The sequence below is a fragment of the Notamacropus eugenii genome, chromosome 2 (genome assembly GCF_028372415.1).
Source record: "Notamacropus eugenii isolate mMacEug1 chromosome 2, mMacEug1.pri_v2, whole genome shotgun sequence".
Lineage (NCBI taxonomy): Eukaryota > Metazoa > Chordata > Mammalia > Diprotodontia > Macropodidae > Notamacropus > Notamacropus eugenii.
The window spans coordinates 492,578,258-492,591,514 of NC_092873.1; the positions used below are offsets into that span (position 1 = coordinate 492,578,258).

At 38.9% G+C, this 13,257-nt stretch overlaps 1 protein-coding gene across 1 annotated transcript in view; it reads right to left on the bottom strand.

Moving 5' to 3' along the window:
• Positions 1-1,679: 1,679 nt before the first annotated feature.
• The window catches only part of TTLL7 (tubulin tyrosine ligase like 7), a 233,682-nt gene continuing 222,104 nt past the window's right edge, over positions 1,680-13,257 (bottom strand). The window contains exon 21 of the mRNA XM_072648853.1: positions 1,680-2,950. Coding sequence (XP_072504954.1) covers positions 2,890-2,950 — 61 coding nt within the window. The 3' untranslated portion in view covers positions 1,680-2,889. The remainder of the gene's footprint in view (positions 2,951-13,257) is intronic.

Consider the following 13,257-nt stretch of genomic DNA (forward strand, 5'->3'; position numbering starts at 1 on the left):
ACTCCCCTCTGTATACTCTATAATTCAGTGACATTGACCTCCTGGCTGTTCCTCATGCAAAATACTCCCTCTCCCAACTAAAGGCATTTTCACTGGCTATTCCCTGGGCCTGGAACACTCCCCCTCCTCATCTCTGCCTCTTAACTTCTTTTAATAATCAGCTGAAGCCTCACCTTCTGCAAGAAGACTTTCCCAATCCTCCTTAACCTTGGTTCCTTTGAGAGTGCCCTCAGTTTATCTTGTTAGTATCTTGTTAGTTTGCACGTTTTCTTCCTCACTAACTGAACTCCTTCGAAGCAGGAACTGTTGTCTGTCTTTGTATACTCAAAATTTCAAGTAGTTCCTGGTACACAGTAGGCTCTTAATAAATACCAAATGACTGTTTTATAAAGTGCTTCAGGATTTACAAAGTACTCGGCATATACCATTTTATTTGATCTTCCCAACAATCTTATAAGGTAAGTGCTGTGATTATCTGTAGATGAGGAAATTGAGGCATCGAGAAATGGCTTTCCCCGGGTCATGGAACTAGTAAGTGACTGAGGCTCTGGACATTCTTTCTGGCTGTCTCCCTGGCCTGAAACACACTCTCTTTCACTCCAACTACTAACCTTACAGGTTTCCTTTAAATTCCAACTAAGACCCCATCTTATACAAGAAGCCTTCCCCAACCCCTCTTAACTCCAGTTCCTTCCTTTTGTTAATTATTAGTCTTTTGTCTCTTTTTGTATCTCCCAGCACTTAGCACAGTACCTGACACATAGTAGCTGTTTAAAAAATGTTTATTGGTTGACTGAGATAAAATTTGAATTCAGGTCTTCCAGACTCCAAGGCCAGCACATAGGTATCTACTATACTCCCTAGAGGTCTAAAGGAAGAAAATAACTCTAAAGACCAATAAGAAAGAAAAGAAAGAGATGTCTTGTGGTAAATGTAGGTTCACAAAGAACTCTTAAAACAATTTAGGTTTTAAAAGATGTATATAGAGAAGATGAAAGCAAAAATAATGGGTGTGATCTTAAACAAGTGACTCCAACTTAATCATCTCATGGCTGCTTTGTATTCAGACAATGAAGGGGTGACATCAACAGTCTGGGACCACAGTCCTCTAAGCTAGTCACCCCTTGAGAAATTTCTTGAGAAGTCTAGGGGAGAGAGAAAGAAATAAGCATTTATTTGGCACCTACTATTTGTCAAGTATTTTGTGCTAAGTACTTTTCACAAGTATCATCTCATTTGATCCTCATGATACCCCTACAAGGTAGGTGGTATTCTTGAGAGTTGAGGAAACTGAGACTTGACTTAGTGACTTGTCCAGGGTTACACAGCTATTAAGTGTCTGAGGCCAGATCTGAACTCAGTTCTTCCTAACTCCAGGTCTCAGCATTCTATCCAATGCTATGCCAGTTGCCTCTGATACCCTTTAAGGAAAAACTAGCCTAACTTGCATGAATATAGGGGTTAGGATCTTGCTCCTGCCACAACTTCATTAAAAAAAGATGGCATCCAGGAATAGAGAAATGATCCTACTGCTTGATTTGTTTTGACCACATATGGAATGCTATCCAGTCCTCATTGTGACGTTTTAGAAATGGGTGTAAGATAGAAAGTGACACCTTCAAGTTTTGTCGCATTTGAAATTTTGAGAGCCTGGAATTCTGAGCAAAAATCTATTTATTTGTCATGCTAGTCATTACCAATAAACAGGTCAATGGCCTCTCAAGAATCAAAGACAAACTGGCAGTTTACAGAACTTATTTTTATAGTCATAAAAGAGAAACAAATTGCAGAATCTTAAGAAACATGTTTTGATAAATTTCTGATTGGCTGGGGGTTGACCAAGAATGAAATGATTTACAGGAATAGGAAAGTACAACAAGTTCAGGGAAATAGGTCAATTTACAATACTGAGCTGCTGGGTGTGTTGGGGGCATATACATCATCAAGCTATCTATCTGATTGGCTATAACATTACATCAATTACAATTGATATCATGGAGTTACTGAGCTAGCTGAAAGGTGAGGGACCTGCAGTAGGTATGGTTGAGAGACTACCACAAAACGAGGAAGTGGTCATGTGAGCTCTGCTCTGCAGAAGCACACCTTAGCTGTTCAAGAGTTCATTTCTGCAGAAATGAGGAACTTAATCTCTTACTACAATGATTACATACCTACCCATACATGTATACATCTACAACTATATCTTAATCTAAAAGCTATCTGAATTAGGCCTTACAAGCTAAATCACCAGTTGGATCAATAGTAAATTCATTAAGAATTGTTTCTTTCAATACCCCTTCTCTGATCCTTGAAGAAGTCATTTCCTCATGGATTGCTTAAGTAAACTATCAAATTCCTTCAGTTGGTCCAAAATTTTTTATGACCAATTTCTTAAAAGGTCTATTTGACTCTGCATAGCTAGAATCAGTTGTCCAATTTCTAATGGGTCTTTGTAGTTAAGCAGCAAAGGTTCCCCAAAGCCTTAGTTTCTAAGGTCAGGGATTGGTCTTCGTCTAAAGTATTGAGTGGTATTCTCAGTATAATTTGCTTATATCTATACCAGCCTGAATTCATTTCTTAAGGGGATATGCCAAACACATTCTCCTACCAACTCTGTCAATTATACAATTATTATTTTTTTTAACACAAAAGTATGTTTTTTTCCCCATTGTTCTCTTATAAAAAAAAAGACTTTACAGATGACATAGGTAACAGTTCCATAATGAAAGCCAAAGGCAATGTCTCCACCAATAGCACATTTCAGAATGAACTGAGGTTTAAATGGTTGATAGTTTGAAGATGAGGTCTCAGGAGTCTCATAAGGTTCGGGAGGTAAGTTCTGTACTGGATAGGATGAAGACGCCCAGTTGGGGTTGGAGGTTGAAGAGCTCATGGTTGGCTGGAAGTTCCTGGAAGTGTCTTCGAACAGGGACATAGTTCCGTGTGCCTTCTAGGAGAGTGGGGAGACTCAAATAGATAACTCAAATTACATTATCATGATTAAATGGTTATTATAGAAACACTTGGCAAAAAAATGAGACTTATAATCCTAAAACTTATAACTGTAAACTTAACTATTATCTTAAAACATGATACACAGGGCAATTCAGCAGGAACCACATCCATAATTTTCATAGGAGTCACTTTAGTTAAGAAAGGCTACAGCAGTAATTCATATAGATCCAGGTTAAGAGTACATAGCCCAGAGGCAGCTATGGGGTGCAGTGGATAGAGCACCAGTGCAGGAGTCAGGAGGACCTGAGTTTAAATCTCACCTCAGACCCTTGACACTCACTAGCTGTGTGACCTTGAGGAAGTCACTTAACCGCAATTGCCTCATCCTGGGCCATCTCCAGTCATCCTGATGAATATCTGGTCACTGGATTCAGATGGCTCTGGAAGAGAAGTGAGGCTGGTGACCTGCACAGCCCTCCCTCCCTCAAAACAAAGGCAGGTGCAAGTCACGTCATCATTTCTCTGATGGCATGGTCTTCTTCAGCAACAAAGGACGAACACACATTGCCCAGAGCAAGAACAGTCCATTTTATCTGAATGCTAAAGAAAAAAAAGTCCTCCAAAAAATCAAGACCTATCCAAGAAAACCAAATAGAGAAATTCCACCATAAGCAAGAGTCAGATGCTTTTACCCAAGTCCCATTTGCAATTGTTGAGTATTAACTATAATTATTTTTGTAGATTATGATAATCTTGACTGATCCATTAGCATAGGAACAGCAAGACTGATTAAATTGACTAGCAGCAGTGCAGGCCCCTTCTTGTGCAACAGAGAGAAGACCTAGTCCCAATCAGTGTTTGAGCACCATTTCTGCTAACAAGCTAACCTCTATTGGAAGGGAAAGGAGCGTGCTTGATGCTTTACTAATAGCTTCACTTACAGCCTGGGCAAGTATCTCAAATTTCCACAGGAATATTTCTAACATGTCTGATGATAGAAGTCACCCCAGTGCTTGGGAACTGAGCCCAGAGATCTCTCTGTCCAAGCATAGATTCAGTTGCAGATTTGTGGACACTTGTGCCGCCAGGCTCCTAAACTTCCAGTTTCATCCTTGCCTATTAGATCTATACAATCATTATAGATTGAAACTGGTGAAATTCGATAGGTTATTCCACATGCCCCATGTTCCCCACCCCAAATGAACAGAAAAAAAGGCTAACCAGCACAGATTTTTGCCAAATGACCTAGAGTCACTAACTCCTGCGATAATTCTGCCATTTCGGTATTATTATTGCTAAAAGCAGTCCTATTATTATAAGTAAGGGTTATAAAGGAAGGTTTTCTAGGATGAGAATCATTCCTGGGAGTAAAAAAGGCAGTCTTTATCACAAAGAAATGATTCTACCTTGTTAATCTCGGGGGTAGGATGAATAAGATAGCAAATTACATCATTTCCAAAATCTATCCATCTTTTTTCAGTCTTCTAACACAGAGAGGAAACGCTGGCACAGGGTGCCTAAGTGAGTGTGATGGTATTCCATTTTTATATGTTTCATGGCTCCCTGGACTGAGGATCTGGATCTGAGTGTTTCTGAGAGGCCAGACTGTTGACATTGATACTATCTGGCTAGCCAGACTCCAGTTAATAGCATTAACCTTGTACTTAGCAAAGACAAAGGGTGCCAAAACTGGACCATTATTTCCTTGGCCAATCTTTGGAATGGTTTCAAATAGTTGAACAGGAATGACTTCCCATGGATCAGGGCAGCTTGATGGAGAGCTGTTGACACACCCAACATCCACAGGGCCTGATGAATATAAAGATCATCCTATCTCACCATAAGAATCAATGACTGAATTGTAACTTTAACACATACCAAAAGATGTCTGAGCTGGGGAGGACAGAGCTATGGGCAGCATTATTAAAATTATTACTATGCAACAAGAGGGAGGTTTGTATGCCAATATGATTGCAGAATAAACATTATTGGTAGGATGATTACAGTAGATATCCAACCTTTGACCAGGTTAACCCATAAGGATGGAGGATCTCAGCACTTGATGTTACAGTGGTGCTTGACAGGAAGTTAGTTTTGCTTTCCTGGCCACCATTAAACCACCACTGGGTTGTATAGTCACTCCAATCAAGAGCCCCTGTCATACAGTATAATTTAGCCACCAAACAATTCCTCCACTTGCATTTGAGCTACTTCGTGTGTTGTTAATTATGATGTTGTATCTGGGGAGAATTTCCAGCTTTATGGATTAGCCCTACATTTCCACCTTGTGGTGGTTTACAACTGCCATGATCTTGGCTTTGACCTGGAGGCTGGATTTGAAGAGATATCTTTGTATTACTACCTGCAAAGAACCACAAAACTACCACTTTGGCCAACTTCTGTGCAAGTGCCAGTTTGTCTCATGTGACAACCTCTACCTCTGCCACAATCATTCACACCAGGTATTGGCTGAAAGCCCAGAAAAACAATGGGTGGTAACAGCGAAACTAAAAGGAGAATTTGAGAGAGCGTGGTTTGGGGTCCTGGGCCTCTTGTACCAATCCTACACATTCTAATGCAAAAAAAGGCCTAACGCAATTAGGGCAGCAAAAATTATCCATTCTCTGTGGGCAATTGGTTTCTACCTCCCCCATTAAAGGAGTTAATGCATCTTCTCAATGAAATAGATCAACAAGATACCACTCATGGTGTAAAAGAAATAAAAGCAAGCATTATTTATCACAGAATAAAATCCATTTTTATAGAGCAAATGAAAGTAAACGTGTCCTTATCCTAACCAGGAGCAGGCTTTATGTATGAATATAGTATCCATCATCCCTTTTCTCTGTTCTTGCTCACAGTCATGGTAGTGGTCAACACCTGAAATGGGCCTTGCCAGGCTAGTTGAGTTCTACCAGTCCAGCCCAACAGAAGTTCTTAACAAAGCCACTCTTACCAGGAGGAAAACTGTACAGTGAAAAGTGTAAAGGTGCAGTGTGTGCTGCTACTCCCACTTCACAGAGTTCTTTCTATCTTTTTGGCAATTTCTGTATATAGGAGGAAAGAAAAATGTCTCCTTCCAACAATGATGTATATACTGGAGGGGGGGGGGCGGGGGGCAGGGAATGTTGCCTTTGCAAGAAGGAGAACATTAATCTATTTAAGGTAGGTTTCAGCATAGAGTTTGCCTATTATGGTTTTAAGTTCCTTGTTCATATGCTCAACCTGACCGGCCTTTGAGGGTGATAGGAAGTATGAAATTTTGAGGAAAGTCACAGACAAAAGTGCTAGGCAGCTAGGTGGTATATTGGATAAAATGATGGCCCTGGAGTCAGGAGGACCTCAGTTCAAAGCTGACCTCATACACGTATTAGCTGTATGACCCTGGGCAAGTCACTTAACCCAATTTGCTGCAGTTTCTTCACCTGTAAAGAAGTTGGAGATGGAAATCTCAAACCACTCCAGGATCTTTTCCAAGAAAACCCCAAAGAGGGTCACAAAGAGTCAGACATGACTGAAACAACTGAACAACAGTAACGAGACAGAGTAAACCTGGGACAAGACCTAATAGGTGGAGTGAGTCCCCATATCAGAGTTGATGTGAGCACGTGGACCAAAGCAAGGAATAATTTTTTCCAGGACTTTGGCAACAAAAGTCTGCTATGGTTCTAGAGGTAGGGAAAGCCTCAGACCCATCATGCAAGCTGATCAACATAACAAGGCAAACTTTGTCATGACCAGTTTCAGGCATACAACTGAAGTCAATTGGCAAATGCTCAAATTAGGTGTGAGCTAGAGGGCACCACCAAAAGATACTGCTCAGAAGGCATGCGGGTTAAATGCCTGACAAGTAAGACAAGTAGAACAAACATGAATTGCAACAGAGTATGTGATACCAGGAATGACCCACTACCATTTTATTGTGTCTAATATTCACTGAGTACCAAAGTGGCCCCCTTAGGAATAAAGGACCATGACTGGTGATGGAAGCTCCCAGGAAGGAGTGGCTTACCTGTTATAGTCACCTAGAAACCTGTTTGCCTTATATATCAATGTTTCCATTTCTTGACCTCCTCATCATTGTAGACTGAGTCAATATCATCAAGGGCAAGAGAGAAATCCTTACATTTGGGTATAGAGAAGCAAAACATATTGGCATCATCTGCTTGGTCATTCCTTCGTGAAACAGGATCAGTGCCAGTCATGTGAGCAGAGCAGTGGACAATGGCTAATGCCTTGGGCAATTGGAGAGAAGAGTGATCTTTGTGCTCCAGCAGGAGAATTCAACTTTAAAGCCATGAAATAGGCCCCAAAATAAGCAAGAAGCAAAAATGAACATTGATCATAGAAAGTTACCATGGTGACAGGGAAGGTCCAAACACAAGCTCAGAAAAGGACAACATTGTCAATAAACCAATATCCAGAACCTCAAAGGGGAATATGAATTGGCCTCAAGTCCAAAGACCCTCTTTTGGAAGAGTTCAAAAAGGCTTTTAAAAGTCAAATAAGAGAGGTAGAAAAAAAGTTGGGAAAATAAACGAGGGGTATGCAAAAGAGAGTCAACAGCTTTAAAAAGGAAGGACAAAACTTGACAGAAGAAAATAATTCCTTAAAAAATACAATTTGGCCAAATGGAAAAGGAGATATAGAAATTCACTGGAGACAAGAACTCTCTAGAAAGTAGAATTGGCCAAATGGAAAAGGAGATACAAAAACTAACTGAAGAAAACAATTCATTAAAATTAAAATTAGGTAAAATGCAAGTTGACTCTATGAGACAACAAGAATTATTCAAACAAAATCAAAAAAATAAAAAAATGAAAAAATGTAAAATACTTTATTGGAAAAACAACTGACCTGGAAAATAGGTCCGGAGAGGTAATTCAAGAATGATTGGACTACCTGAAAGCCATGATCAAAAACAGAGCCTGGACAGCATCTTTCAAGAAATTGCCAAGGAAAAGGACAGTTGCTACTACAACTCTCAAGCAGGGTAGAGAGCCCCTGCAGCTACTGAATATAGCTGAGAGCACTAATATATGGAGGGTGAAGAGAGGATCCAAAGTGCTGGGTAAGCACCCTGGATGTCACTGACTGTTGCACAAAAAAAGAAAAAGAATTACTGTAATCTGGATGTTCAAGTGCCAGAAATGAGAGCAAAACCTTCATGAGGGTGGCAAGAACAGTTAGCTGTTCAGGGTCAAGCTGCAAGAGCTCTGTAACAGTCTTTTTTTAGAGCAGTTAAAGGCTTGATGGTCTCATTGAAAGATGGAATCCACTATCAACAACATCTGGCCGTACCTAAGATAGCACTAAACAATTTCTCAGTCTTCGGAGCTGACAGCTGCTGAATGGCTTTCACATGTCTCAGAGAAACAGTGCAAATCCTAGCAGACCAAGTGAAACCAAGATACTAGACCTGAGGAAGGCACCATTACACTTTTAATGTGGAGATTCTTCTCTAGTGAAGCTGGAGAAAAAAATGATGGCTGTCCTTCAGATAAATGTCAATACTGGGTGGAGCTAGTATGAGGTCATGAACATACCGAACCAGAGTGAAACCTTCAAAAGTGATGAGAGCTAAGTCCTGCTGTAGAATTTGAGAGAACAAGGCAGGACCTGCTACATACCTTTGTAGCAGGCATGTCCATATCCAATGTATTTTTTTCCAGCTAAAGGCAAATGGATATTGGGTATTTGGATGAATGGAAATGCTAAACAAGGCTGAACACAAAAATCTATTGTAGTGAAGCAGGTAGTCTCACAAAGAACAGAAGAGACATTTATGGCAGGGGTGAGTGCTACAGCGTACCTAGGAATAATGTATGTATTTACGGTGTGTAATAAGCAGGTTTCCAGATTGGCCCCTTCTATAATAAATGGTCTTTTCTCCAATGGATAAAAGGTTTCCATTAAATCAGTAACATCTCCACAAGTGAGATTATAACCTTTAAAAAAAAGTTTAAAATTGAGTGAAAGCAGCTGCAAGTTTCTCATCAAATCTCCTCCACACAGAAAGATTAGATGGACCAAAGTCTGCCGAGTTCTTAAAGGCAACAGATCTGTTACATCATTGAGTACCAGTTTTTCCTGTAGGAAATACTAGTAGTAGGTTCCTCCTTTTTGGAATTGGAGTAGGTAAGAGGTGGTGGAGAGTGTTCCTTTTGAGGTGGTGGGAATAGACAATCTGACAAATCAGCCCAACAAAGCCCATAGTCCATTTGGTCAGGCTAAGATTCTTCATTGACTGCTCTCAATTTTCAAAAGCACCATATCGAGATGAAAATAGTTTACCAGCCAAATTTCTTGTAGTTCTACATCAGATTTCATAGAATTTGATGGCAAGTTTCTTTGTCATTCCCAGTTAAACCAAGTTTCCCCTGGTCCCATGATCTTAATAACTTTCCCAGAGATGTTCCAATATGGATGCTGTCAGTATTGACCGCAGTTTTATAATTTGCCTAATACTTGAGTAGCAGGCTTTATTTTCCAGTAGTTAGAGCTATCTTTGCACTACAGAAACTTTTCTATTGGTCACCCTCAGAGACAATGTCTATTCCTTCTAAGAAGTTAAAAATCACGGACAGGAAATTCAGGGATTTTTCTAATTCTAAGATAAATTATTCTGCCTGTAAAAAGGTCTTTTTTGCTTTTCAAAGAATTTCACTCTCTTTCCCTATCTGTAGTTCAGCAAACAGCAAAGATTCTACTAGTTGTATGAGGTCTTGCTCTATTTACAACAAAGATTCTACTGTCTATGAGTCAGATTCTATTGTGTAAGGTGTTAGTTACCACATAAAGGACATGGACATATATGAGCAACCACACTAAATACATAACTCAAATTAGAAAATGAGGGCAAAACAGCACATTAGAATAAAACAAAACAGATGCAAAGGAAAATTTTTAATCTTTCTGGGCCTCTTGAAATTAGTATCTTATCTACTTCCACAAATGAATTTTCAAACTGTAACAAGGCTTCCCACACCCATAGGAGAAATGTTTAATCCTGTGACTGAGATCACTCTGTTGGATTTAGGAGGAGTTCTTATTTCTGTAACAAGGAATATCCTATACTCAGAAAAGATTTTCATATTTGGTGCATGGGATCTCTATCTTACCAATTATATTCCCCCATTCAAGATGTCATTCTAACTTCTAAAATGTCCTGGGGGGAAAGTGGTTTATCATACCCAAAACACATATACACAGAAACATTTAGCAAAGTCTTGCTCCCTATCTTCTGCTAAAGAAGTGAAAGCTTAGTCTCTGCTAGATAAGAGAATTGATGAAGGCTCTGTCTTTGCTGGAATGTGCACAGAAGGAAAAAATGAAACTAAAGACACCTGTCACCTGAAAAAGGCCTTCCCTCATCTATTGCCTCAAGAGATCTTTTCTCTACAAAGGGGAAAAGAATTAAATCTTGCCCCAACAAAATGGAAGCTTACCTTGATTTGGAAGAATTTGGATTTGGGGCTGAGGGAAGTCTAAGCATCCAAGGTGGTCTTTCTCAGACAAGTCTCTTGGTGTAAAATCCTCACTGGAACTCTTTTAAGGAGATTCCTCAGAGTGGGCCACAATGGATGGACAGAATCTGTCCCTTGGTCCTATTTGGTTTGCTAATTGTTATATCTGAAATTTTGAGAGCCTAGATTCCAAGCAAAAATCAATTTATTAGTAATGCTAGCAATAACCAATAAATAGGTTAATGACTTCTCAAGAACCAAAGATAAACTGGGGGGTCTACAGAATCTATTTTTTTAGTTCTAAAAGAAGAACAGACAAATTACAGATTCTTGAGAAATTTGTTTTGATTGATTTTTGATTGGCCAGGGATTGACCAAGAATGGATTGATTTATAGGAATAGGAAAATACAACAACATTACCTACTATATTCACCAGTTACACATCATTGACTGTCATATCTCAAGTGGTAATGTCTTCATGTTCTGTGTACTATGATAGATTAGTAAATGTTAAGGAGTTTGTGAGAAAACTGGTAAGAGCTTCTAGGGCTCAACTCTTTTACCATGTCTTCATTCATCTCTGCAAATGAAAGAGCTACAATGATTACAGTGAATTAACCATTCAAGAAGCATTTATTAAGTGTTTGTTTTGTGTGTGGCACTATACTAAGAACTGGAAATAAAAAGAAAAATATATCCTTTCATGGGATTCTTTCGGCTTTATGTCCTTATACATTTTTTTTTCTTCTTGTGGACTCTAAGGTTTCTTTCACCTTTGAAATTTTGTGATCTCTACATGTCTTTTCTTCACATTTAAAGACAGAAAATGGAGGGGATAAGTTCCTATAAAAAAGGTTTGTCCAACTCTGACTGACTCCATTTTTTTAAAGCTATTTGTTCCTGAGAAGAGAAGTCCCTTCATCCTACTTAAAAACCCCACAATCTAAATCTTCTTAAAGGTGGTTTTCAAAAGTATGTTAAGTGAGAGTAAAAAAATAAATCCACAGTGATACTTGTGTGCCTTGCATCTTAGTTGTCAAACCCCAAGATGATGCCCATTTCATATTGAAAGTAATGTGATAGAATGAAATCTTCTTGAAGGCAGGAATAATTTCACTTTGTTCTTCCTCTCTCCAGGGTCTGTCACATAGTAAGGGCTCAATAAGACTTTGTTAATTAAATCCATCTATGTCAGGAATGAGCTCTTTCATCAACATCATATGACTTCAGTTCATAATCTAGTAGCTTCCTGTGTTTTAAAAAGTTCAAAACCCAAATACTTTGTTGAGAGGATCAAATGAGATACTAAATAAGAATTATTTCCACTGGTGCTGGAAGGACCCTCTAAGATCCCTGGCATAATTGTTCTGAAGGATAAGACTATGAATAGTAATACTTCAAAAATATACCTCTTACTGAGACATGAAATTTCAACAAGGATCAATGCAGTGCTCCTGAAAAACAGACTTTGCACTCAAAATTCTGAAGCTATTCTAACCACTACAGTGGTGAACATAGTTAAAATCTACATTCTAAGAGTGGTGGCATCGAATATAGTTATGATCCATATTGCTATAAAGACACAAGAGTGTCATTTTGACACCTGAGACTAGGCTGCCTTCCCAGCTAGCAAACAAGGAGATAGCTATTGATTTTATTTACATGACTTGATGACTTAGAAAGACATGCAAAGTTGTCCCCTACTTCTGTAGCTACCAGTATTGCAGAAAAAAAAATTACCTTAAGACTATCTCACCCATTGCTCTGAAAGTTTAATTGGGATTCAGCCTCCTCCACTGCTAAAAGCAACACAAGTCAAACAAACAAAAAACTATTACGTTTGTAAAACATAACCACTTGATCACATGCTTTAACTCTCTTATGATCAACATTTTTTCATCATAATATATCCAAGCAATTAAAACCACCTCCTCTACATGGGATCCCATCCTAGAACCATGGTAATTACAAATCGTGTTGACATTTCCTGTCACAACATTTGAATTCATATACAGATAGACTATCCCCATGTGCTTTTCCTAAGCACTGATTCATGTTGACAAATGCATAACTTCCAAGCTTATCTGCAGACCAAGAATATACAAGCAGCCCATTAATACATGGAAGATATAACAAGTACATGCACAAGTACCTACTGTCCTTATGCTCTTATCTAGGTTTAGGATCAAGATCTGTCAGTGTTTACATTCCACAGAGAGTATCACCCTTCTCTGATAACCTTTAAAGGAAGTCTTTCTACATAATTTAGAAAATCTTACTATTCTGAAATATATTATTACCAGGGGAAATGATGTACCAGTAGCTTTCAAGTGAGCTGGGGAGTTGGGGGGAAGAAGGAAGGAAGAAAGATTTGCCTTATATACTTAGACATACTGACTCTAGATGGTGGCAAATAGTCCTTTCTATAGACTATAGATTATTACTGACAAGTCAAGAACGAGGTAGAGTATAATCCAACCCTCCAAGGCATGCAATTAGGAAAAGAATTAGGTACCAAAACAGCAGTAGCAATAACATCACTGTTTCTGAAAGCCAATACAACTTTATTTCAAGGGAAAACTTTTGTTGCTGTTATTTTTGTCTGGAACTATAATGCCATCCGTGTAAAAAACATGGTACTGAAACTCTCATTGCTAATGTTGTACAATTATAGTCTGAAGTCCTAGGAAGTTTCATGATTTGCCCAGGGTCACCCTGTCAGTATATATCAGAGGTGAGGCTTCAATCACTTACCTTGGATCCATATGCTGTACCTGAAAAGTTAAAATGAAAAATAACCTATATATGGATCTCAGATTTTCTTGACAGCAATGA